At 32.7% G+C, this 26,829-nt stretch overlaps 1 protein-coding gene across 1 annotated transcript; it reads right to left on the reverse strand.

The window, feature by feature from the left end:
* Positions 1–2,327: 2,327 nt before the first annotated feature.
* LOC143063788 (uncharacterized) lies at positions 2,328–10,159 on the reverse strand. The gene is made up of 6 exons (XM_076236168.1): positions 9,825–10,159; positions 8,699–8,972; positions 6,857–6,922; positions 4,920–5,006; positions 4,007–4,141; positions 2,328–2,699 (listed from the first exon to the last, which is right to left on the reverse strand). Exons 2-6 carry the CDS (start codon positions 8,957–8,959, stop codon positions 2,445–2,447), a joined length of 804 nt encoding a protein of 267 aa, XP_076092283.1. The 5' UTR covers positions 8,960–8,972; positions 9,825–10,159; the 3' UTR covers positions 2,328–2,444.
* Positions 10,160–26,829: the final 16,670 nt, after the last annotated feature.

A 26,829-nucleotide genomic window follows, 5' to 3' on the forward strand; every position in this document is an offset into this window, starting at 1 on the left:
CTGAATGAATAAAATATAGCTACACTTTTTATGGTCAAGTTACAGAAAAATGGCTCACATATTTTGTTTTTGCATATAACTGCCTTAAGTTAATTTTGAACAAAGAAATTCAAAAAAGTGCATTTGTCCTCATTTTATTTTAAATGTATCGTACAAATTCTTTTAAAAAATGAACCTTTGTATGCAAATGGGTGAAAAAGTTTGTCAAAATTCATTGAATATGTATACTGGAATGTCTGCATGTCCGTTTTCTTTCTTTCTACGACATAAAACAAAACATGAAGTGTTTATGTTTTATGCAGATAAATTAACCTGATGATCCAAAACATTTGCTGCTCAACAAACATACCAACAATGAAAGTAACGAGCTCATGCTATGATTTGCCTGCATGATTATTTTTGATATACTTGCATTCAAAACAGATAATAAAAAAGGGGGAGAAAGATAACAGAGGGACAGGCAAACTCATAAATTGAAAATAAACTGATAACGCCATAGCTAAAAAAGAAAACGACAAACAGACAAATAATAGAACACAATACACAGCATAAAAAACTAAAGACTAAGCGAAACGAACCCCACCAAAAACTGGGGGTAGGGTTGATCTCATGTGCTAAGGAATGGTAACCAGATCCTGCTCCACATGTTGCACCCATCGTGAATTGTTAGCGCGTAAAAGATGTGTCTGTATATTCATATTTGAAATAAATGTTAAGAAATGAATTTGAAACTGCATCAAAGTTAAGAGAAATTACATAGTTTATGTAAATAAGCGTTTGCTTGTCAATTGTTTTAATTCATGGTCTAACAAATGAACGGACGAGAAACACAGGATAATTAGGTAAATATACGGGAGTCAAAAAGTGAGACATGGGTATTTATATACTTTTAACTTTGTAATTTCGTGTATGTACGAACTTGTGTAGTTTTGTTTTAACATGTAAAGCGCTTAGAGTAATTGTAGTTTTATTAGAATGCGCTATAAAAATGCCTTGTAATAATAATACTAATATGTTGTTTCCGATGATGTCGGTGGCGTCGGCGTTTTCAGCACCAACAATATCTTATGGTGTGGTGAAGTCAGTTTATAAAAACGACAAATGGCAAATCAATGATATTTAGTATGCAGTTGTATTAGCATTTGCATATCTCATTTCCATGGAGATTATTTAGCCTCACATCTTAAGTTTTCGAATATATAGGTCTGTAAAAATAAAAAAATAACTATTTTGATAAAGAAATTATCCGTTAAAAGATTTTTACTATGTTTATGACCCAACTGTAGGCGGCAATGTGGCATTAAGTTTTTCCGTTTTTTCTGCTGTCCGTCCGTCTTTCTGTCACTCTGTCCATCCATCGATCCGTCACTCCATACTTCTTATCGTACCATTTTCGTTTCCGCACTCTTACTTAGGTTTTCCTCATCTAAATTTAATGAAACTGATACACAATGCTAGGAACCAAAAGTCGTACACAGAGTCCGAATTTGGTAAGTGAGCTATATACTGTTTTTTTTTTTTGTTTTTTTTTTTTTTTATAGTTTACCCCTTTTTAACTAAGAAAATTGCATTTTTTTCCGTTTCCACACACTATATTATAATAAGTTTGTCTCATCCATATTTTATGAAGCTCATACACTATAATAGGAACCACAACAAGCTGGCAGAGTTCGAATGTGGGCAGTGAGTCTTTTTTCTCAATTTTCTTTTTCGATATGCACGTCTAGACACGTTTGAATGGAATTGCATGCATGGCTGTACTTGTGTACTAAAAAGGTTTACGTTTATTTTAAGCTGCACGAACATGTATATATACAAGACAAAATCGGGCTTCAAAAAATTATACCAGAAACCTTGTAGATACCCTTTAGCATAGCTAGTCTAAGTCAGTGCTTTTTTTAAATAGTAAATTAGCAAAATACCGAACTCCGAGTAAAATTCTAAACGTAAAGTCCCTACTAAGCAAATAGCAAAATCAAAAGCTCAAAAACATCAAACCAATGGATAACAACTGTCATATTCCTGACTTAGTACAGACACTTGCTTATATAGAAAGTGGTGGATTAAACTTGATTTATAACTTGCTTAAATTCTCACTTGTGTGAAGGTCGCATAAAATTCGATTATATTAACAATGGTGCGTGAACAAAACAAACACGACAGACATAATAGGTAAACATGTCAAAAATAGGGGTACAGAAGTCTAACATTGTTTTAAAATCTTAATCCCTATAAAACGGTGTTCAATCAAACTGGAAGACAATTCCACTTGGGTGCTTGTTGTTGTTGGTTGTGGGTAAACCGAAATGTATTCGACGGGAAAGGAATCAATATTATTTACTTTTTAATGAATAAAAAAAAAATATAATTTTTTTATGAAAAGGACGGTTTCCAAAAATTATTTCGATATAATCTGATGATAAAATTAGATTTGCCACCCGTCACTAATCAGGAGTGTTATTATATCTGATATGGTTTGCTGTAAAATGTGATCTTTGTGTTGTTATATTCTTAGAATGTGTTCTAAACATTGGTTGATCACTAATATTCCTCTGTTGATTTCTGTTGCTGATCCTAAATATATCTCTATTGTCTTGTAAGTAATCTCGCTGTAAATGTGGGTTATCAGGCCGTGTCTGGAATTCTTTATTTATCAGCTTATGCTGTGTTTGATTATTTGGCGTCAACAGCACTCTAACCTATACAAAAGTATTCAAAAGAAAACTAAATACTAGGTAAATTAATTAATGCATGTTAACTGTATTGTGTTATTATTATATGAAAAGAATTATACTATCCAACGCTACATCCGATGATCATATTGTATATTTACATATGAATTATGAGATATGGTATGATAGCCAATGAGACAACGCTCCACCAGGGACCAAATGACATTAAAGTTTACAACTATATGTAACCGTACAGCATATTATACAGACAAAAATGAGATGGTATGTCAATCTGAATGTAGCACAAAGACATCAAAAAAATAAATAAACGAAAAAACAAAAGACGCTTATTTCATAACACAAATGGCACAAATATAATATATGATTTTAACAGATATTTAAGCTTCTTATATCATTGAAACAAAAACTGAATCAGTTAAACAACCCAAAAACTTTAAATTCCAAATTATCTAAGTTACATATTTTTAAATGATGATACAACAGACCCAGAGACATTTTTTATAGACTTGTGCATCATTGTAAATATAACGGAATTTAATGAGACTGTTAACAAAGTGAGAGGTTTAGCGCTATAAAACCAGGGTTTAATCCACCATTTTCTACATTTGAAAATGCCTGTACCAAGTCAGGAATATGACAGTTCTTGTCCATTCGTTTTTGATGTGTTTTGTCGTTTGGTTTTGCCATGTGATTATGGACTTTCCGATTAGATTTTCCTCTGAGTTCAGTATTTTTGTGATTTTACTTTCTACATAAACAGCGATACTATATATTATTACGTTGGAAATGTACATATGAAACGTATTTGCTGATCTTTTTTTTTTTAGAAAAGACCATACTGTATACATGTATGCTGTTTAAGCCTGAATGTTGACACCATTGATAAGATGCAATAGTTTCTGTAAAAGTCAATTATTTTAAATATGAGGATAGATGTAATCGACTAATGGTTTTACATTAACATTATTTTTTTGGGCTCTTTGTAGCTTGCTGTTCGGTGTCTTTGACCTATAAAGATTTACTTTTACAAATTGTGACTTGGATGGAGAGTTATCTCGTTGGCACTCATACCACATCATCTTTTATCTAAATGATGAAAATAGTAAAATAACGAAATTTACTTGAGCATGTTTAGTCTGAAAATAAAACCAATTAGACAAAAACAGGTATTACAATGACACAACCAATGAAACCTCTCATGAGACCTGAATTGTACCTTCATTTTTATATTGAGAATGTATGTTTATTTTGTACTCTACACTGACAACTCACGTTTAACTTGCATACATTTAAAGCCTTTAGTTTTAACTTACTTTTGTTTCTTTTAAAGTTGCACAACAGCAACACGCTATCGCTGATATGATACTGACAATAATTTCATTAAATGCAAAGAACGCTATAAGCAGTGGAACCAACCATTTGTAATCGGAACTGTTGAGCCCATGGCGCTACAAATTGAAATTAATTATTATGTAATTATGAAAATAATATCAATTGTAAAATAAAAATTAAAAACAAAAAACTGCTTATCTTATTTTTTCCACCTACGTTTATTTAAGATGCAAGCGAAAGTGTCCATTCTGCGTTTATTTTGTAGTCCAATACTTATTTACATTTAAGTTCCACCAAATTAATTTTGAATCCATATTGAATCCAAGAAAGAAAACTAGTCTGAACCCACCTCTTAACGATCCATGTACTAAAATTGCATCCATGCGTAAGAATAAATCCATAATAATCGAATAACTGATGTTTTGATTTTTCTCTCCAAATATTTAGAACAATTTAACAATGCACGTAGTCCAATCGACCTTTCTTACTTTTAATTATTATTTTTTTCAGCTGTTTATACCTGTAAAATATTCTAATACCTCATTCCTAAAAAAAAAAAAATTGGACATCGCATGGCGATATTGATTTTTTTTTTTGTCCAAATGAACACATCATCTGTTGGTATATTCTGAGAACGTTTGTGTATATTTATTTTGATTCAGCTATGTTGAAAAACCTGAATAATGTCAAATCAGAAAAATACTTGTGTAGTCTATAAGAAAACATGTAAGATTTCCGCTGCTATTTTTGTTGAATGAGTGCAATTTGGGAACTGTGAGATTATAGAACGAAGATTTCAATTTGAAATTGAATTTAACGGCAATAATAGTGCGAAAGTGGATAGTTTTATTTTTAAATAACTATCAGATAAAATTACATATAGTCTGTACCTACCAATAAAGCTTCATATGCATTTACACATGCACAAGCAGGACCAAACAACGCAGAACATAAAATACTCAATATCAGGAAAGACATTTTCTGTAAAAAAAAAATATCCATGAATATTTAAATTATGTAGACCTCATGTCTTGTCGAAGATCTTTTCATTGTGTTCATTATATTTGTATTTAATATTCAAGTTAGGCGAAATATACCCAGTCAGGATTCTACTTCGTCAAAGTTATCTCCCCATTACGCCAGTTCATTTTCACAATCGTGGAAATGGAAGCCATTGTAGGGATGACGCGCTGCCAATTTTGCTCTCGGAAACCGATAAATTTATCCACATTGCACCATTACGATCCTTATATATGTCAGTTGTATTTTAAAAGACAAATGTATCAACTAGCTAATGAGCATCATTTAATGATCTTGTCTGCATTGATTCAACTTAAAACTATTGTCTGATCGGTTGTCAGGTGGAATTTTCGAAAATTCATAAACAGTTAAAAAAATTCTAATTAAATATTTCGTGGAAGGGCAGACTAGATTTTTTTAGTGGTTGAAGACTATGAACCCTAGTTTTCACACACAAAAAATTATAATTTTTCGAAGATATGCATTTTCATCATCCAACTTGAAAGACTGTCGTCAAGTACTTTCAGTAAAAAAATAGCTATTCGAACACACCTACTCTGTTTTTGTGATTCATTAGATAGGCATTTCACTTGACCCATATATTTCATCTTTTAGTACTGTGATTTTTTTACGTTATAAAGTCAACCTGTAGATTTGATATATAAAAATGATAGAATCTGAAGCGAGACGATGTATGAAATATTCTTGCTTTTTACGATATCAAGACAAAATATTCAACTCAAACACGCCCTAACACAAAAAGGTGCACTCGATTTCTCTTTTCGATACAATTGTTACCCATTTTTTGGAATTTTTTCTTGAGTCACATAATGGAAGGGCAGACACGAAAATTACGGAACTAATAGATTGATATGTTTTCCGTCCGTGGTAAATTTTTAACAAAAATCGGAGGTTATGCAATTTCTACATCCAACTTGAAAGATACCCATGTCGTCGACTTGATATCTAATTGATCTGCTTAACTATGTAGTAAATAAATTGAAAACTTATGCAAATGGTGTTTTTAAAATAAAACACTTCGTAATTGAGAAGAAAATTGTAATTTTGTTTGTTTCTATTAACTTTTAAAATTTTTGTCAGTATATTAAACATTACAGTAAGCATTTATCGCCTTCTCTAACAAAGAGCTTCGATTCTTTTGTTCTATTTCAACAGGGTTTCCGACTGTACCAAAGGGACATTATAAGACATTATAAATCTGATGTAACGCTATGGCAAATAAAAAAAGTACTCTGCAGTAAGAACCCACGTTCAATTTCCATACATTTCGAGCCCTTAGTTTCAAAAGAGGGATGAAAGATACCTGACGGACATTCAAACTCATAAATCGAAAATTAAACTGACAACGCCATACCTAAAAAGGAAAAGACAAACAGACAAACATCAGTATTCAAAACACAGCATAGAACACTAAGATTGAGATACAAAATCCCTATCAAAAGCCGGTGGTAATCGCGGGTGGTCCGGAAGGGTAGGTAGATCCTGTTTCACAAATATCACCCGTCGTGTTGCTCATGTAAGTTCGAATACGATGATATATATAATTCGATTGGTCACTTTCGGGCAAAGCAGGACAAGATTGTGGTCTTGACGATTGGAACATATTGTCATCGATTACATAAGTATGAATACGAAAAAGAGGTTTTATTCCTTAAGTTTTGGGGAACATAATATATAGTTTCCACAATTAGGGTGCTATGTTATCATATATATCTTGAAGTATTTTGTTATTTGCAAAATGTTTGAAATCATTTTTTCTTTTTTTTTTCATAAAATACATATTTACTCACAAAGCAGTAAACACTGGACTTCTTTTGTCTTGATATATTTAGTGCCATAGTACCACACATACAAAACTGAAAATATGTTTTCATATTTAAAGATTGAACTACTAGTATCTGGTCCATATTATTCTTTAAATGAAATGCAAATACATGTATAATGCGGGGTTCACACATTGCCGATAATTGCTCCCGTTTGAGATCAGACAGCGATACGACACGAAAAGTGAAAAAGTCGGATTAGTATCCTCAATTATCTGGAATGTCCTATTATTGTCTGAACGCAGTCGTTTTAGTTCGTAACAGATTCCTACTCGTCGGGAAGGGTCCAAATAGTTCGGCAAAGCACCCCGACAGTTAGGTGCGTCCCATAATATTCGGGAAAACTCAGCCGATTTTGTCTAGTCGGATTACAATCGTGCCTATGTCGTGACAGATTCTGCTGTATCGGATCGAATTCCTAACAATGTTCTGTGTATTCGGAATGGTGTCCTGTGGAACGGGAATGATCTGGAGAAATTTTTCATTGATGTTTTTCTGCCGATTGAGTCATCATTGCATCCAGATCTTGTCGATTTCGAACCGTTCCGAAACAGTCCCGTTATTAATTCTAAATTCGTCAATGATACCCACGTCAGAGTCCCGACAATTACAGAATACAATACGACTGAGACCAGACAAAGCCGTTTGCAATGCGATAGAGCGGACCGTGATAGGATTATGTTCCGACATTACCTGATCATCCCGAGTATGCCGACAGTTTTCGAACGGATAACTTCCGTCAGCGTCGGTTCACTGTCTTGTCACTATTTTGATCTCTGTCGGATTACATTCGGTAGAATCAGGACGCAGTCGTGACAGACTCGGGTCAAATTTTACCTGGCGAAAGATACAAATCGGATAAGAAGCGGATTTAGAACGGGATTATCGGAATAAATTCGCTTGGAAACGGTTGAATGTCGACGCTTCCTGAACAATATCTGATTGTTGTCGTGATTAAATTATTTTTTTTACAAATTTTAATTAAAGTTTGAATTTCCATCCACGATTCATAGGATCTTGATCAGACTTTTAATAAATTTTAATCGGGAATGGTCCTGTCAAGGACGGCAGTAAAAATCGTAAATGTGTGACCCCAGCTTAACAAATTAGAATAAAAGTGTGGAGGTATATTGCTTTGAAGGAAAAAAGTCAAGTATGTTTGAAAAAAAAAAAAAATTAAAATAAAAAAAAACAATAAGATAAATACAAATAATTATCATTTAAAATAAAAACATAAAAAACAAATAACAGAAAAATTGACTGATGCGTATGAAGGAAATAGTACTGCTGTTTTTCCGAATAGTGAATATTGCGTATCTTTATTGTGAAGGTCATGATAGTACAATATAACATATTTACTGTTAAAGGCAAAGAATTTTGACAAACCAGTACGTGAAAACTAAGCTTTAACTTAGTCAAGAGAGCAAGATTATCTCATATGGTTTGATCACCAGTCCTGTTTAATCAAAGACTTTTTAATTTGTGGTAATATTGCTGTTAATCAACCGGTCACACGGCTTTTTAGAATATGACCAAACACTATGTTTGGTTAAAGTTAGAATAAAGGTGGCTCGGTAATGTAATGAGTTTTTATTTAGACTGCTATGTTGTGATAGTTGTTTTTGTTACGAATTTGTCGTCCTACATATGTAATTCTTACCGCTAGAAATTAATCAGTTAATTTAAGTCTATAAATCAATCAACCTAATAAACAAGAACCACGTAAAAGTTTAACACATTTCCCTGTATGTATTTCATTTCAAGACCGTATACTTCAAACATTATCTATGTAAGTTCGTCTTGTCTTACCCATATACCACACCACATTGGAGTAGACGATACGGTGATCTGCATTGCTAGTTCTTGTTTGTCATTTAAGTCTTTGTCAGTATATGTTGGAGATTCATCCATCACTACATAAGTAACTATATTAACCACTCCTAGAATCATGCACGTGACACCTAGTCCAACATGTATTGCTCCAATGACCTTGATGCCAGAAAAGGGGAACTTCTCAAGACTGTCAACGTCAAATCCTTCAAATTGAGTAAATTCTTTCTTTTCCATCATGTGGCTTACTTGACTAAAAAAATGTTTGACATTATATGAAACAGTGACAATCGCTTCAGAGATAATGAAGGAATATTCACGAAGGCATCTGGTCAAAGGTGCCAATTAAGTTCGACAATCGTGTAACTATGAAATTTGTTTATAGAATAGGGTGTTGCAATGTTACATATAATAACATAATTGTGATTTAGAATAAAGAATTTTGTCTAGCTGGACCAAAAACGGCAATCCATTATATAACAAATTAAAGACGAACAGATATTGCCAAGTTACTTGTCATTTTATAAATAGTCAGTATTCTAGGAAAAGTATAGCCATTGCTGTTAGTCCATGTGTACGTAAACATATTTAATGATTGCAGATTTCTGTACAAATGAGTCAAAACGACTTAAAATGTAAACATCCAAATATTTGCTGAAAGATTTGATAATAGATAAAGATCATTTATTGAATTTTAAATTGTTAAACTCAAATATGATTAATTATATGATTTTTTTTTCAGGGTTAGATGATCATGTTATGGCAGCAACTAAAATAAATAGTTCTACAAACCATGGAAGTAATATATTACTTCCATGTACAAACTAACATCAACAAAAGAGAACATAGAATTAGTAAACGATCGAGATAGAAACCCAACAATTCAAGAGTTCATCATAAAAAATACACACAAGATTTATGTATATATATCATAACAAATTAGCATACCTTAGTGCTATAACATTAGAAATGACGCGAAAAAAGTAATGAAAATGAAAATATTGAATATACGTATATGAAAAAATTAAATATAAAAAAATGGAAAAATGGAGAAAAAAACCGGATATTTCTATATGAAAAAATCAAATAATTACACATCAATTACCTTCTTTCTTGTTCATATTAGGAAACCTCTTTTCCGATATCCTGTGTAGGAATTTTATCATTCCAACTACTATCATTGAATAACCAAATTCTTGTATTTGTAAATGATTTACAGCATTAAATTTAATACTTTGACCGTAGTCAAGTAGTGTTGTGACAGTGTGAGGATCTTATTATTACTTTTAAAAGCAGATATAGTTCGTATTTACGATGTCCCTTTAGTTTCAAATATTTAAAATCTCGCTCAAAATATTACATATGTCATCTCTGGCACTCAAGGGGCTCCATAGTATCCTTGTTCGCAATCGGCTTTCTGTTTTCTGTTGAATAAAATGAACCAATTTGGAAATCGAAGTTGTAAATGTATAATATTTCTTTATACAAAAGGTCGTATCTTGAACGGAATAGTTTTTTTCTTAAATGTAAGATATATTTTAAAGGAATTAGTATATAATTCACTAGTGCTTAGCCATTTTAAAAAATCAAATCCGTTCATTAATCTAAACTGAAAAGCAACGTGTCTATGCAATTTGTGAGTTATCGTAAAATAACTATCCCGGGGACTTAACTTTAAGGATGTGGAACAGGATGAAAGAAATGTGGTGTTGGGTTGGTGTCTCATTGACGTATATAATGTACCCCACATCTATTTGTATTTATATTTATGTTAATGACGATCAAAACATTATATATATTGAGAAACCTTGATATTAACTTTTATGATGTTCTCATTACCTTAAATGGGACATTAATTGAATACATCTTTACATTTACTAACATTTTAATAGCATTTATTATCTATAACGAATATTGATTGTTTGTTACATAACAGTGTAATGTATGTTCAACGATGATTCAAAGTTACCCTTTATTTGTAAGTCATCGTGGTCAAAACTTTATTTCCTTAATAGATGTTGATACGAAAATATATATATATATATATATATATATTAACATAATACAGTATACAACATGAACATGTAAAAGTCTTTAAATGCACATATAATAGTCTTTTACTTACACCATTGATTCGTATTTGGTCATTATAATTTAATGGTGATTTCGTACCTTGTAATTAATCCCCTTCATTGATGTGGCGATTAATGATAATGGTTGTTGGTTACTTAACGTCCAGTGGCAAATATTTCATGCATCTTCAGGTCGAGCGAATGATGAAAACAATGGTGAAAACGATAACAGCTTTTTTATATAAAAATTAACAATATTTGAAATAAATTTACAAACCTTCTTAAATATGTATTACGACATTGTGATGAATACGTCGGTTTTCAATCCATAAAATTTCTAAATATTCTATTTATGGAAATATGTTTCTTTGTATATAATTATACTTAATGCATTTTAGTTGTGATTAAAACCAACGAAGTGAAATGAAATGTAACATGTCAATTCAATTTTTCTTTTGATTTTAACTTTAAATAAAAACTATAATTATTATTCAAGAAGTTATGTACTTTTATGAGGAAAATAATTATCATTACGTTTTATCTGTACCATTTTGTGACGGTTTAAGTTCTCGTATCGTCTCGTACTTCCATATAGTGTAGCGGGGCTATAGTTCGGTAAATGCACTGGACCCAATATAAAAATTGGGGGAAATGTAAATTGTAAATGTCTTCTAGATGTATTTTGGTTTTATTTGTATTTGGGTTGCTGTCTTAATGATTTGTACACACATTTTTTTCTATACAGATGTTGCAAATACTCTACAAAGAGTATTAGTCTATTTTTGTTTCAATATTGAAAGTCATCATTGAACATATTAGTTTTATTTTATGGTTAATAAGGTGTGAAGTAATATTATGAGGTCTGGACCTACGTCACAATTTAAAGTTATTATTAAAAGGTTTTTGAATAAACAAGGAAGCAATTATTAATAAATTACTTTACCATTAACGAAATAAAGTGTAGTGGGGAAAACACAATGTGATGGGAAATTACTTTTTTTGCTTACAGTTTCCAATTGACACAAAATGTATTTATTCTCATTACATTAATACTAGCTTTCATGCATTCCCGATAAAGCAGACTCAAAATAAAGGAATAACTTGGTACTGATAAATATATAAAACGAATCAACTGTCTAAATGGTCCAGTGCTTTTACCTACTTACCACGATTCCTCAATTGAAACTTTATGTATACTAAATAACAAAAGTAAGGCACCACGTCCATTAATTTCCTTATAGGAGCAAAACTTTCTGTTGCATTTAACTTTACCAAAAACGATTGAAATTGGTCAAAATTTTGAATAAACTTTTCTGTAGTCATTAACATCAAATTTTGTAAAAGGGAGAATTTTCATTATTTTAAATTTTAACCTAAGAAAAATATTTTAACAAGAACAAACAAATGTTTCAAATATTTGAAAACTCAAGTCTTGTGTATATTTTATCACATAAAAACGAAAAGGACTTTGGTTTTCAGGATCTCAATCATTTATGGTCATCTGAGCAGTTTGTGTACTTAACATCTCTATTTACATGTCACAAAAGACGGATTTTATTTATAATCACAGAGCGGTCATTTCATGTCACTGAACATAGGGTCACAAAGTTCATATGTATACATAATATATTATAGATTGAAAACTACGTTCAAACCTATGATTGCGTTGGATAAAAACCGCAATTTTTATACGTGTGCATGTAAAACAAATTTCGTTGTAGACGGGTCTAAACATAATATATATAATATATATAACAAGTTATAAACAATGGTAATTGTTTATTGGTCTGATCGGAGGTCAAGTATTTTTACAAAAGAATGTTAATGGTGAATAGCTGTACACAACTTTTTTCGAACAAAAACATAAAAGATCGATGTATAACACTATTATTTTGTGTGACCAACAAAATACAGATTTTGTCTAAATTGTCAGGTGACAGGAAAAGATGACCACAAAATTGAATTAAGGAAATGGTAAAACACAATAAAAAACAGCCTTCTTATTTATTTCTTTGAACAAAGTATATTGATAAAAGATATGAAAAATATGCTACAGTTACTTTAGCCCAAAACTATAATTTCGAGAACAAACTATTAGGGGAATGTTAATGTTAACTGTTTGCCCTTTTCATTTTTAGCCATTGCGTTGTCAGTTTATTTTCGATTTATTGGTTTGGCTGACACTCTGGTATCTTTCGTCCCTCTTTTAAAGACTTTGTTCGTGAAAGAATTCCTAAATATCCCCTCTTAGCATCTCATCCTTGTCCAGTAGCAAAACCTACAAATTTTATCTATGCTTAATAGTTCTTGGCAGTTCTAAATCTTTGCAAAAACTGAAAGGAATCTTCAAATCAGCAAATATAACAACTAAATAAAATAACTTTTACACAATTACGACTTTGTATGACTCAAAAAAAGTTTTGGTTTATCCCATGTTTTGCGAAATTATACATTGTATGTTACCTTTTTAAAGTCGTTTCATTTCCGTTGGTTAATATAGTCTAACGTTTGATTTCGTCCCCCTTTTAAAATGTGCATTAGAGTTAAATATTTTTGTAAATACTTTTTTCCTTATTTTAAATATTTTTTTTCAATATTGTCATCGTCATTTCCCGAATTACTAAAAGGCCCTTTCCTTAGTATACCACAACCACTGAAATTACTCAAAAAAAATGAATATTCTTTATTTAATTATGAGTGATTGACAAAATGTCAATATTACATAAAACATTATTATACAAATAACCCTTATACGTCAATCGCGGAACGATTTGACATTTTACAATGTTATAAGAAGCGAGCGATCATTAAACTATGTTGTAAACATATCTATAGGGTGTAGTTGATAGTTATATTGTTTCAGTCTTTCGTGTGTGATTAGCAAGTACAGAACCATCATGTTTCGTTCTCTGATTTTAGTATTGACCATTGTAAGTATTCAATTTATTTCAATTTTCTGTCTTTAAACAAATAAAATACTGTTAATAGTCCACTTCAATGATTAATTTAATATCCTTAAAGCATGATTTTTTTTTGTGTACAATTTGCGCAAAAATATGAAAAACAAATAACTTGTATTTTAGAACACCAACATATGATGCCAAGCACTATTTTATTTAGCAAACACCGCGCCCAAGTACGTCCATTATTCATTTTTCATTTGAACGTCGTATGCTTTGCATCGGAACTAAACACATTTATTCTAAAAACAGTTGTTGGCATGACACGGGTTATGTTCTTCTCATATATGTTATGATGGTATGATACTAAACCCCTAACGGGAAGGATTGTGCCTGATGTTCATATGATGAAATCATAATCTTTCAGTCAGTTTAGTTGAAGTCTGGAGCTGGCATGTCAGTTAACTGCTAGTAGTCTGTTGTTAATTATGTATTATTGTCATTTTGTTTATTTTCTTTGGTTACATCTTCTGACATCAGACTCGGATTTCTCTTGAACTGAATTTTAATGTGCGTATTGTTATGCGTTTACTTTACTACATTGGTTAGAGGTATAGGGGGAGGGTTGAGATCTCACAAACATGTTTAACCCCGCCGCATTTTTGCGCCTGTCCCAAGTCAGGAGCCTCTGGCCTTTGTTAGTCTTGTATTATTTTAATTTTAGTTTCTTGTGTACAATTTGGAAATTAGTTTGGCGTTCATTATCACTGGACTAGTATATATTTGTTTAGGGGCCAGCTGAAGGACGCCTCCGGGTGCGGGAATTTCTCGCTACATTGAAGACCTGTTGGTGACCCTCTGCTGTTGTTTTTTTATTTGGGCGGGTTGTTGTCTCTTTGACACATTCCCCATTTCCATTCTCAATTTTATTTAAGTCAGATTTGATTTATATGAAAATATATCAAAGTTTACACAAATATTTGGCTCCTTAAAGTACAACGATTTAATCAATATAATCATTATATTTGTTTAACTATACTTTTCTTTTGATTTCCCTAAATTATATCACAACTACCAACGTTTTTATCTGTTGATAAATCCCTTGCTTTTAAATGAGTAGGATTGCGGGTTCATTATAATTGTAAATCTAGAAAGCGCATAGGACGTTTGAAATTATTCCAAGTTTTATTTTTATTCTACATATCATTAAAATCTATAAATGCACACCGTACCTTTTCGTTCATGTGGAATATTAAAGTCTTACAATTCATTGTACATACCGCCATCCTATTTTTTTTTAAATACAAATTAACTTAAAAATGTCAATGTTATGCAAGATAGCCACCAAAATCAATAACTATGAGCTTTAATTAAGTAGCAAGAGGAGAACAAATTGAAAATTACCAAAACCCTTTCTATAGGCTACATGTAGGACAATCATTTACATCATTACACGAGTTAGTTTTTGTCCCTTAGTTGAAAACCATTGGTCAAATTTCTATAAGCCTACCCTCTAGATAAACTGGATATAAATCTTGTGAAGGGTGCACAATGCTCTCTGAGCTATTATTATCCCTTGCAAAAACTATGTGATGGGTTCCTGTGTGCCCGTTTCAATGCTAAATCTATGTTTTTACTCAACATATCTTTGCATTTTTGCAAGTAACAGTTCAAATTTCCTACAATTCGTCCCGGTCAATTCAGTGCAGAACCTACTTAATGGGTATATTGCTAATTTGTTTGCGTACTGGGTATGCATAAACAATTGCAACTAAACATTAAGCAACAATAAATAAACAATCATCCTTACGTATATAAGTGTATGAGCTTGATAATTATAAGTATGTTACTTGAAATGTGTTTCTCGATCCAGTTTAACTATTACGCGTTGCGTTTTAAAAAGATATGCAACGAAAATAAGCGATATAAAACGGTTAATTTATTAGCATAATAAAATAAACATTGTCAATAAATTATATTTTTAATCTGTTTTACTCATGTTTGTACTGTAAGGGTGAAAATCATAACAATAACAGACAATTAAATTTCTTTCATGTTCTATAGATACATGTTTATTATCAATCACATTAGAATGCAAGATCATAAAAATAATGCATAAATCATTCCAAGTAAACAAATATACACTTGATGTATTAAAGTGATAGATTCATGTATTTATAATAGATTATCGTTGATCATCTCAACGAGATTTATTTTCTCGCTTGAGCCGGTACGGTGAAAGCGAGAAAAGCAATCGAGTTAGTGACCAATGATTATCTGTTTATCGCTATTTTACCTATGACGACGATGTCAATTTCATGTCAATTTCCTGAGCAACGCCACGTGCTACCTTAGTTTCTAGCAATAATTTCCCATCTCAAGCGAGTAGCATGATATGGAAAATGTACAAAATAGCGATAATAGTACATAACGCTATAAGACACAAGTAGGTACCTACAGATAGTTCTCAGCGAGAGCACATAAAATAATTCGTGGGATAGGGTAGTTCTAGATACATCCTTTATTTTCTTCTGTTGCTACGCATGCTTTTTTCCGCGCTAAAATTTATTTTCACTTTTGCACTCATTTGTTTGCTGCACTTTGTGTTTCAGAATATATCCATTTTCATCCTGTCTTGTGCAGAATTATTTATTAGCAATTCTTATCGCTCCCTTCTCCTTTGAAATCAAATTGTCGTTTCCTAAAGAAAGCCATTCGCATGTTTCGTCTTAAAATATTTGCATTTGGATAGCATGTTAAATAGTGCACTAATTGCACTGGTGTACATGCACAAGCCATCCTATATAATGATCTACTTGAAGTATCATATTTTAGCCCAATAAGGAAATACACTAAGTATACGAATATCAAAATCAAAGCTTGCAGATTTTTTATACATATTGTAGTACACGAGTATTTAAAATGGAAATTAATACAAATTACGGACATTTAAGTTAAGTCTGGTATATTGTGTTGTCATTTATGCTTCGGTTGTTAATTTAAATGTTGAAATTTTTTATCATGTTAAAAGGCATGTTTCCTTCTTTCATTACAACTAAAATCACATAAAGTTAACATTTAAACAATTTGTTTGAACACAATTTGATGTTTGACCTTTACTTTATAATATGTTTAAAAACTTACAAGACCACATGAAGGAAAATAATGAGAAATTAATGTGAATTATTGTTTCAAAAGTACGTGTAGAATAAGCCGTAACATTAAACAGTTACCTTAATAACACGATCTTTATTTTTTTTTTTTTGGGGGGGGGGGGGGGTTTGTTCGTTTTTTTTTTATATATATATTCAGTTTTTGTTTGGGTGGAGGGGTCTTAAACCATTCTTATTTCCTCAACAAAAAAAAAGAGATATAATTTTAGGTTTACAATAATTGAAGAATAGTAGGTGGAATACTTAATTGTGGTTGATTACAGTTCAGTGGCAAGTATTTCATACAGAAACAAAGTGGAAAACAATTTAATCAATTCATCGCGAGCTGTCCGGAATGGAGGGCGGTAAATATAGACGTCCAATAAAGACGGAATATCAAATCTAACACATCTATTCTAAACGAAGGTGCTGCAAATTAAGTACCATTATTGTATGTTCTTCATTCGGGATGTTGATTGAAGGTCTTCAAAAAGAGGGTAAAATGTCTTATAAATTGTGGAACAAGATTATGTACATATATGCTTCGGCATAACAGGAGATATTATTGTTCAGCAACTGTATTCTGTTTTTTTTTCACTTGCAGTGTATTCTTTCAACAACTGGTTTCCATTTACAAAGTGACCCAAGTATAGTCAATAGTATCTGTACGGTAAGTCGAACAAAACTTCTTATAAAACATTTTATAAAATACATGTATGCATATGTTTTTTTTTTAAATCTTATAAGCATTAGAAGGAAGATAGATAGCGACATAAACAACTTTTCGAATTCGAAGTGAAACTGACAGTACTATGACGGGGGAAAAACAAACAAAATCAGGAAAATAGAAAATCTTGCAACAGTTGAAAACATGCAATAAACTGAATTAGTTAACATCTAGAATAAGGCGCATAAATCACCCAAACGTACAATAATCGACAGAACTACGAAGAATTGGTCCAGTTATATGGTTATATATTTGGGTAAACGCTGTTCGACATTGGACTTTTCTGAAAAGGTGGTAAAAAAATCAATTCGGTGTACAGTACTATGTTCAAGGTACAAGACAGTCGAACTTAAGCTGATATGTTTTATTATTGAAATAATAATAAGAAGATTTTACCATTTTTAGCAACAAGTTCGACAGATTTGCAGCTATGTAGGTTTGGAATGTCGGGGTAACCAGAGATTCGATGCAGATCAACCACACGCAGTTTGTGACCATCCTGGTAGAAGAACACAAGGATATTCACGTAAGTCAGATACACAGATTGATTTGAAAATTCTGCAAGTTATGGCGTTTGGAATAACCACTAACTTTTATGAGAGTCTGGAATTAACACTTTTGAGAAATTGAGGATAGAAGGCAGTCTAAACAATGCCCTGTCTATCTCGATTCCGTTATAACTCTAAGCGAATCAACAATCATTGTATTCTCAGTAGAGCATTTCAACTTCACCTACCCCTACGAGCTCATTCTGAAATCAAGTAATCACAAATTGCAATTACTAAGTGCATTTTGTTCAGGAATGTGTACATGTATACTATTGAAATCAGAACATGCATATATTTGTTTATAATATACACTTTTTTTATGATTTATTTATTTTTCAGCACAAGCAGTTTACCAGTACATAATGCAACAGAGAAATACCAGTACTGGACGATGATCATTTTACCTACAATAAAGGCTAACGAGAGAGTTGTTGTCAAACATGGCAGTGGACTATTTTAAAGAATTTAAAAAAAAAAAAAATTAATCCAAATAAAATGTTCAAATATATACATTTCTTTTTTTATTCTTATGTATATCACCTAGAGTAAAAAAAAAGAACAAAGATAGAAGATACGAAGGAAGCATTCATAAAAAGTTGAATGCAAATAGACAATACTATGACCAAAACAAAACGATAATAATAAAACAACAAATACTAGAAAAATAAATATTGTCTGAGCAATATGAACCTTACCACAAAAAAAAAAAAACGATAGCAATTTGAAGTGCTCCGGCAGGATGAGCAGTTCCTGTTTCATAAGTAGCACCCATCTTGTTGCTTAAACCGAGAATATGAGGAAGGGGTTGAGTTTACAAAATGTGGAACATATCTGTAGACATATGTGACACATATTGTCCATACTGACCAACCAAGCCATGATGGCGTCTGTAAATCTTTCGAAGGGATTTTTATCAACCAACAAGTTTTCGTGAAAACACCAAAACTTTTTCTAGGATGTGTTTCTATCTATAAAGTGAAAAACCATTTAACTTCGAAGGGGAGTGGTAAGGTTGTTGGGGTTTTTTGTCCGAATCAGAAATATTTTTTTTGCGCAACGCTATCATTCAATTATTTATTTTTTTTCAAAATTTCACACTATAAGAAATGGGCGTTGCTAAACGGCGGAAACGGAAAACGGAACGGAATACGGAATGGAAAAGGAAAACGGAAACTGTGGGTATTTTATCTACATAAGCATGTTTTATATAGTATTACACTTGTTCACAAGAAAAAAACACCAGAGGAATGAATTTAAAATAAAAGATTTTAAAGCAAAAAGTATTGAAATAATTACCAGGAGATAATGAGACTATGTTTTTGAAATATTGAAGTATGCTGTTTGGTATTTACATAGGAAAACATTATATCTTCTAGAATTTAAATCAATAAATACGAATTGATGTGCAAAAAGTGGCGAACCATCAGTAGCCTACATGGATATATACGATTTGCACAGTGCCCTCACCGTCATGTCCTAAGGTTTTCAAAATCAAATTGTCTACGCTGCTAAATAGCCTAATTCTCCTCTGAAAATTCAATTCCTCTCAAGCAGCCGTGAATTTTGTTTCATAATATTACAATTGAAAATAGTGTCACCCATTCAGTGTGCTGTTTTACTATAGTAGAAAACATACAAAGATAGGTGAAAAATACCAAAGGGTTATACAAACTCAGAAGCCGAAAACAAACCGTCAACGCCATGAATAAAAAAGAAAAATGTCCAAAAAGACCAAAAGACAAACAGACCAACAATTACACACAAAAACACAACATATAAACTAAAGGCTGAGCAACACGAGCCCCACCACAAACTTCGGGTGATCTCAGCTGCTCCAGAAGGGAAATAGATCCAGCTTCACAGGTGACACCCGTTAACATAGACATGTATTCATATTCATTCACACAAAAGCAATATTGAAATTTGTAAGTTACTTTTATTTATATTGGTAGTCTTTTATGATTTTGGTGCTCTGTCAAGACAACTGAAAATTCATTCTGCTCTGTTCTTTTTTTATGACGGAATGATACTTTATTTCACACTACGCATCTGATCGTTTGGATGTTTCTACTGGCCATACATACGTTTTTCCAAAATATCACTAATATCATTTACTAAATAACACCTGACCCAGAACAGTTCATTGATATACCACAGAATCAACGGCCTGTTGGACATATTTGATGTTTTTTTTAATTTTCCACGACTTTTTGCTTGCGTACGGCCTTCAACAATGAGCATAGCCCATACCACATAGTCAGCTTTAAAAGGTCCCGAAATGACAATTTAAAACATTTCAAACGAGAAAACTAACGGCCTTATTTATGTACAAAATAATGAACGAAAAACAAATATGTTACACATAAACAAACGACAACCAGTAAATTATAGGCTCCTGACTTGGGACAGGCACATACACAGAACGTGGCGGGGTTAAACATGTTAGCAGAATCCCAACCCTCCCCCAACCTAGGACAGTGGTATAGCATAACAACTTAAAAGAACGAACTATAAAAATCAGTTGAAAAGGCTTAACTCATCAGATAGACACAAATACAAGTGGACGTGGCCGAGTACTGTTGCATCCCAATAACAAAAAGACACTAGGTACAGATCTGCGAGTTCTCGAAGTTAACTGACAGCTAGTTCAAAGCCACTAACAACTAATAAAAAAAATCATGCATCTAAGACGTAAATCATTGATGATATTATACTAATCTAGACGGTATTATGTTTGACTATACTATGTGTTGCAGCATCTTGCAGAGAATGCATGTTTGAGATACTTAATTAGCGGAAATGCACAAATGTCTCTTGTTGTTTATTCATCAGGTATCAAGCTGGTATTGATGATTGTTGAAAAATTATTGAATAATAATAAATTATGGTAGCTGCTAATTCATTTTATATTTTTTATGACTATTTTGTTTTTTTACATTCTATGACCTATTTCTTCAGGCCCTCATACTTTTTATGTATAGCATCCATATTCTAATTTTGTTCACGCCCATACTTAAGTTATGGTATTATTTAGTGGTACATATTTAGTTGATGTCTTCTTAGTTGATACAATTATAGTGATATGTTCATTCAATGTTTTTGCTCTGGCATGGTCGTTTTCTGCTGGTACTAAGGCCTGCTTTAGTCTTTAGTGGTATACTTTGAGAGAGTTTTTATCTGACCTGGCCCTGCTAAGTGAGCTTTTCTCGTCACTTGGCGTTCGTCGTCCGATTTCGTCTTTGTTAACTTTTACAAAACTTCTCAGTCTCTGAAACTACTGGGCCAAATGTTATTGAACATACGTCTTTTAGGGAGTCGCCTGATAGTTTTGGATAAAGTTTGCAACAATTACCATTTGTGTATCTAGTTTAAAAACTGTGTTGGATAACCATGCCTGTCTGCCAAGTAAGCCGACATGGCTTAAATCTAGTTTTACTGTGTGTATTGCTTAATATGTATTTGATATTCATATGATGAAGACATAATCTTTCAATCAGTTTAATTGAGGTCTGGAGCTGGCATGTCAGTTAACTGCCAGTAGTCTGTTGTTATTTATGTATTTTTGTCATTTTATTTATTTTCTTTTGTTACATCTTTTGACATCGGACTCGGACTTCTCTTGAACTGAATTTCAATGTGCGTATTGTTATGCGTTTACCTTTCTTCATTGGCTAGAGGTATAGGGGGCGGTTTGAGATCTCATAAACATGTTTAACTCGCCTGTCCCAAGTCTTGTATATATTTTTTGGTCTTTGGTCTGGTTGTTGCCTCTTTGACATATTCCCAGTTTTCATTCTCAATTTTATTAGAAAGTTGAGCTTTACCTAATGTCCATTCACATGAAAACGGTAAAATGACTTCTTATAGGAGTTATCGACCTTATATTACGATTTTTTTCACTTGCATGTTCGCCTGTTATATTGAAATATATGATAGATAGAAACTTTTAATAGCAAAAACGACCAGCAAGACAAGATCTACTGATTTTCATAGTTCTTTATTCCCATCCTTAAATTCCGTCTATATAAATGTTTCTTTCCGTTTCCGTTTCCGTTCCGTTTTCCGTTTCCGCCGTTTAGCAACACCCGAAATGGGGGAAATCTGGATTCAGTATATTTCTTTTGTCTTCTGATTTAGCTTGACCACACTCTTTTTCTTCTTCATCAAATCGGGGATCCGAATAGTTTTGTTTTAAGGAAAAAACTATAAACCCTTTTTTAAGTTAAATGGTCGTTCCCTAATTTGTTTAATTTTGAAATCTTGATAATTCACTATTTACTAACATTAATAGCCATATTTTGTATAATATGTACAGTTTTCGGTAACCATGGTCATATTTACCACTAAATATCTTGAAGCGATTTCAATGGTTGGTTGGTGGACTGTTGGCTTGAAGAAGATATTTCACTTAACAAATCCATAAAAAATTAGGAAATTTTGTATAATTGTCAGTGAGACAATATTGATACAGAGGTTGAAAATTGAGAGATTTAATCCATCAAAGTCAGAATGGCATTGATGTAAGTAACCAAGTTCTTGTATTCAAAAACATTATATAGCTGATCATCTAAACTATGTTTTGACAAGAAAAGGGGGATCAACTATGACCCCTTAAAAGAAGGGGTGTATATGGAAGACTTGTTATCATTCACAGCACTTACATGCACTAAATGGTCAGGGAGCGTGCAGGATATACATGAACCTCTTATCAACCATACTTTATATATCCCGCCAGAGCCAGAACTAAGTCACTATTGTAAGTGTCTTTCGGACTAGCAATGTCCAAGCAAAAAATAGACAGAACAATAATCTCGTGTCATCTTTATATTGACCCATCTTCGTCTGTTGGACTAGTTTATGTTATTCATGTTTTACACTGTTAAGACTTGTGATTTGTAAATGTAAGAGGACTTAATATAACTTTCTGTGATGATTCTATTGCTTGATTTATTTCAACCTGTTTTCAAAGAAGTCTGGTACACGATGCAAACTTAAGTCGATCCTGTACCATTTGTGGCATCTGTAAGAACAAATCCGGTAATGAGTCGAATTCGTTAGGTCACATTCGGGGATAAGGGTTTGCGATTTGGGTTACGACAATTGGAACATATCTGTCGTCATCTGTGAAACAAATATTCGATAACAGTCAATCAACTCGTGATGGCGTCCGTAAAATTTTAAAAGGATGATTTCAACTTAGTCACTTAGAACTCTTGTTGTAATATCTTCCTTGTGAGCAGTCCTCTATCAGGAAAATCATGATAGGAAAATCATGATGTTAATAATTTAGAAAAACGTTTCTTCGAGCACTTGGAAGACAGCAAGAAAATGTTGTTTGTAAGAGTATTTATATAATTAAAGTATTAAAGTATCCAATGCAGTTAAGAAAGATCCAGTTCTTCCTCTTTGGTTGAAATTCCAAAGGAGCATAGACTTGATTATGCAGGGTTCACTACTTTGTTAGTGTCGTGGGGTATATGTTGAGTTTCCAAGTGAATTGTCAATACCTAATTCATTTAATAAGCAGTTTATTTAATTTGTCTGAACTAGTATATATTTGTTAAGGGGCCAGCTGAAGGACGCCTCCGGGTGCGGGAATTTCTCGCTACATTGAAGACCTGTTGGTAACCTTCTGCTGTTGTTTTTTCTATGGTCGGGTTGTTGTCTCTTTGACACATTCCCCATTTCCATTCTCAATTTTATTGGTTTGGGTCTTTATCTGCTGGGACAACATTTTGATATTTACAAGAGAGGCCGCGTATTTATGTTTCCCGTATGAAAATAACGCATTTAAATATAGCATTTAATTAAGCATGTAAACTGGAATTCTCGCTGCACCTTAGACCCACCAACTGAATGTTAAGTCAAACTTCTAACTTTGGGTTTGGAATGCAATATCACTTCACATCCAATGGGGAACACCATCTCCAGGTTAATGGAACAGCAAAGGGAACAAAAATGGCCCCTTCTGTTGCCAATATGTTTATGGGCAAATTAGAACAGCAAATTATAAACACTTCTCTTTATCATTTATCGACTTTAATGATATTAAGTGGGAGAATACTTAACTTTAACTTCATGTGTCCATTCAACATGCCAAAGACGCCTCACTAAATTCAATTAGGAAATGTCGGACTCTATAAGATCAGACTATTTTTGACACAGCTACACTAGTGTAGGATGGAATCATATTTACACATATAGGAAGATGTGGTGTGAGTGCCATATCTGTATTGCATAGTAGCAGACAAAAATCAATATCTTTCTTTCACGAATTTTCACAGAAACCAATGTACAGAGAGTATGTCCTCTGTCAGGCCATCAGAATAAAGTGGCTGATCTATTTTGCTTTGCCTATATTACTGTGAAAAGGCGGTTACAAGAGCTCCGTGGTCACCCAAAAAAATCATGACTTTAGCAGAAAACATATGGTTTCTTTCGTGATAAGAAAATCAGCCGAGTTGAATTGTTAACAATATAAAGATAAACATGACAAAAGGTGTACAAAAGAGTCCCGTTTGTGCTGACATAAAATTTCAAATTTGACAAATAATCCCACATTACCCGCTAAAAACGACTAGAAATCGAAAATTATCCGAGAGCCACCCGTACTGGCTTATCGTAGTCCCAAAGGCTTTAAAGAAATGATAGTGGGATCCGATATATCCTCTAAACAAGACTCTTCGTCATCTCCTATAGTGTAAATGTGATAAACAGTGTGTTGGTGAGTCCGAACAACATTTCACAAACGTATGAACGGCTATCGTAGTGACTATACATGCAATAAAAACAATAATTCACTTTAACCGTAAGAGGGGGGAATAATCATGGTTTACACTAGTATTTTTGGGGGGCCCTTTATAGCTTGCTGTTCGGTGCGGGCCAAGGCTCCGTGTTGAAGACCGTACCTCGACCTATAATGGTTTACTTTTATAAATTTTGACTTAATTGGATGCAGATTTGTCTCATTGGCACTCATACCACATCTTCCTATATACATCTTCTTCCTCTCAGTCGACGATGGAGAAATCAAAACTCAATCGACTATAATCATCAATGACAAAAACACTGTTTGGTCTACGGAAAAGAGAGAATAACTCGTTTGGATGAATCACCAATAAATCTCTTTGAGTAGCAATGGGTATGCAAAAGATTTTTTTTGATAAGAGTGTCCAAACATTGGTTTAATAAAAGTTTAATTGTATTCTCTCCAGTATGTTGGGGAGTCAGAACAGCCATTTCACAAACGTATGACCTATCGTAGTGACTGTGAATGTAAGTCCGACATATATCTCAATCGACGATTGCCATCCTCATGCCACAATATGCATGCCAATCTCAATCGACTGACTATGAACATCATTGATCACGGGTAGGAAAGAATAACTTGGTTGGCTTGATCTTTAAAATAATATTTCTTAGTAGTCATGGATATGGAATTGGAAAAGGATATCCAAATGAAATGTTTTCAAACAAGAGTTTAATTTTCTGTTTCCATGTATTATTCGATATTAAGTTTGATTTGCAAATGGTCAATTTAAAGTTCGTGTCTGTTGGGTTATATAATAAATGTGGAAGAGCATGCACTCGGCTATAAACAGACAACAGTTGTATCCTGCTGTTCAAAAGTCATATATAGATAAAGAGACAACAAACTGATCCATGTCACAAACTCAAACCGAGGGAAACACATCAACTAAAAGAGGAAAACAACGGAACAACAGAAACACAGAACTGAAACAAAAACAAAAGCCAACATACAAAGAGACGAACAATTTGATAACAACTGCCATATGCCTGACTTGGTACACGACATGTATGTTATGGCTGAACAATTTAAAGATTTTTCTCAGATTTTCAAATATCATGGTATTTATACAGCCTATAAAACATTAAACAGGTTCAATATATGATGTTCTGCAGGATTTTATATAAATTTGAACGGTAGTCTTCTCGTGGTGAAATGAGAATTTTCTAAACGTTAAAACTTCATTTTATTATATACCTACTGTTAAATTGATATTTAAAGTTGTCTTTGCTTTTCAAATTTTTCCAACTAATTAGTTGTTGTGAACGATCGATACAACTACGGGGTTGTAATACCGATCACCAAGAGTCTTTCCGAGTGTGTTCGGGTAAAACGTTTAATGCTCTTCAACTTCGTACTTTATTTGGCCTTTTTAATTTTTTTTGGATTCGAGCGTCACTGATGAGTCTTTTGTAGACGAAAAGCGCGTCTGGCGTAATACTAAATTTAGTCCTGGTATCTATGATGAGTTTATTTACTACCATGTCATGAAAAATCATCTCGTTTGTCCTTAAAAAAAAAAGAAGAACTAAGTAAGTAAGTAAGTTGTAAATAATAAGATTTATTTTAAGCAGGAAAAAGGTATGAAGGACAAGAACTGTAGACATAACAAATGTAAGAGGACAGAAAAGAGTCTATGAGATACTACACTCTACGTACCATTAAGCGGAAGTTAGTGAAATACCTTTTCATATATGCAAGGCTTGGTGGAATTTCTTAAAGCTGTTAATGGGTCGTGCAAGGCTTGTGGGATTCTCTTTAAGTTGTAAATCGGTCGTGCAAGGTCTTCAAGCAGTAAATCGGGCTTACAAGGCTTGGGTAAATAAAAAAATATTTCCCATGCCTATTTCCTTGTTACAGGCTGGTCTAGTATTACGTCAATTTAGATTGTTTACAATTTAAA

This window comes from Mytilus galloprovincialis, chromosome 2 (assembly GCF_965363235.1).
Source record: "Mytilus galloprovincialis chromosome 2, xbMytGall1.hap1.1, whole genome shotgun sequence".
Classification (NCBI taxonomy): domain Eukaryota; kingdom Metazoa; phylum Mollusca; class Bivalvia; order Mytilida; family Mytilidae; genus Mytilus; species Mytilus galloprovincialis.

Excerpts from the sequence above, each read along its gene's own strand:
- LOC143063788 (XM_076236168.1), bottom strand. The coding sequence starts at position 8,959 with ATGATGGAAAAGAAAGAATTTACTCAATTTGAAGGATTTGACGTTGAC. Across the intron at positions 5,007-6,856 it reads AGTCCAGTGTTTACTGCTTT|AAAATGTCTTTCCTGATATT; the intron begins GTGAGTAAATAT and ends TTTTTTTTACAG. Across the intron at positions 2,700-4,006 it reads CAACTTTAAAAGAAACAAAA|GTTAGAGTGCTGTTGACGCC; the intron begins GTAAGTTAAAAC and ends ACTTTTGTATAG.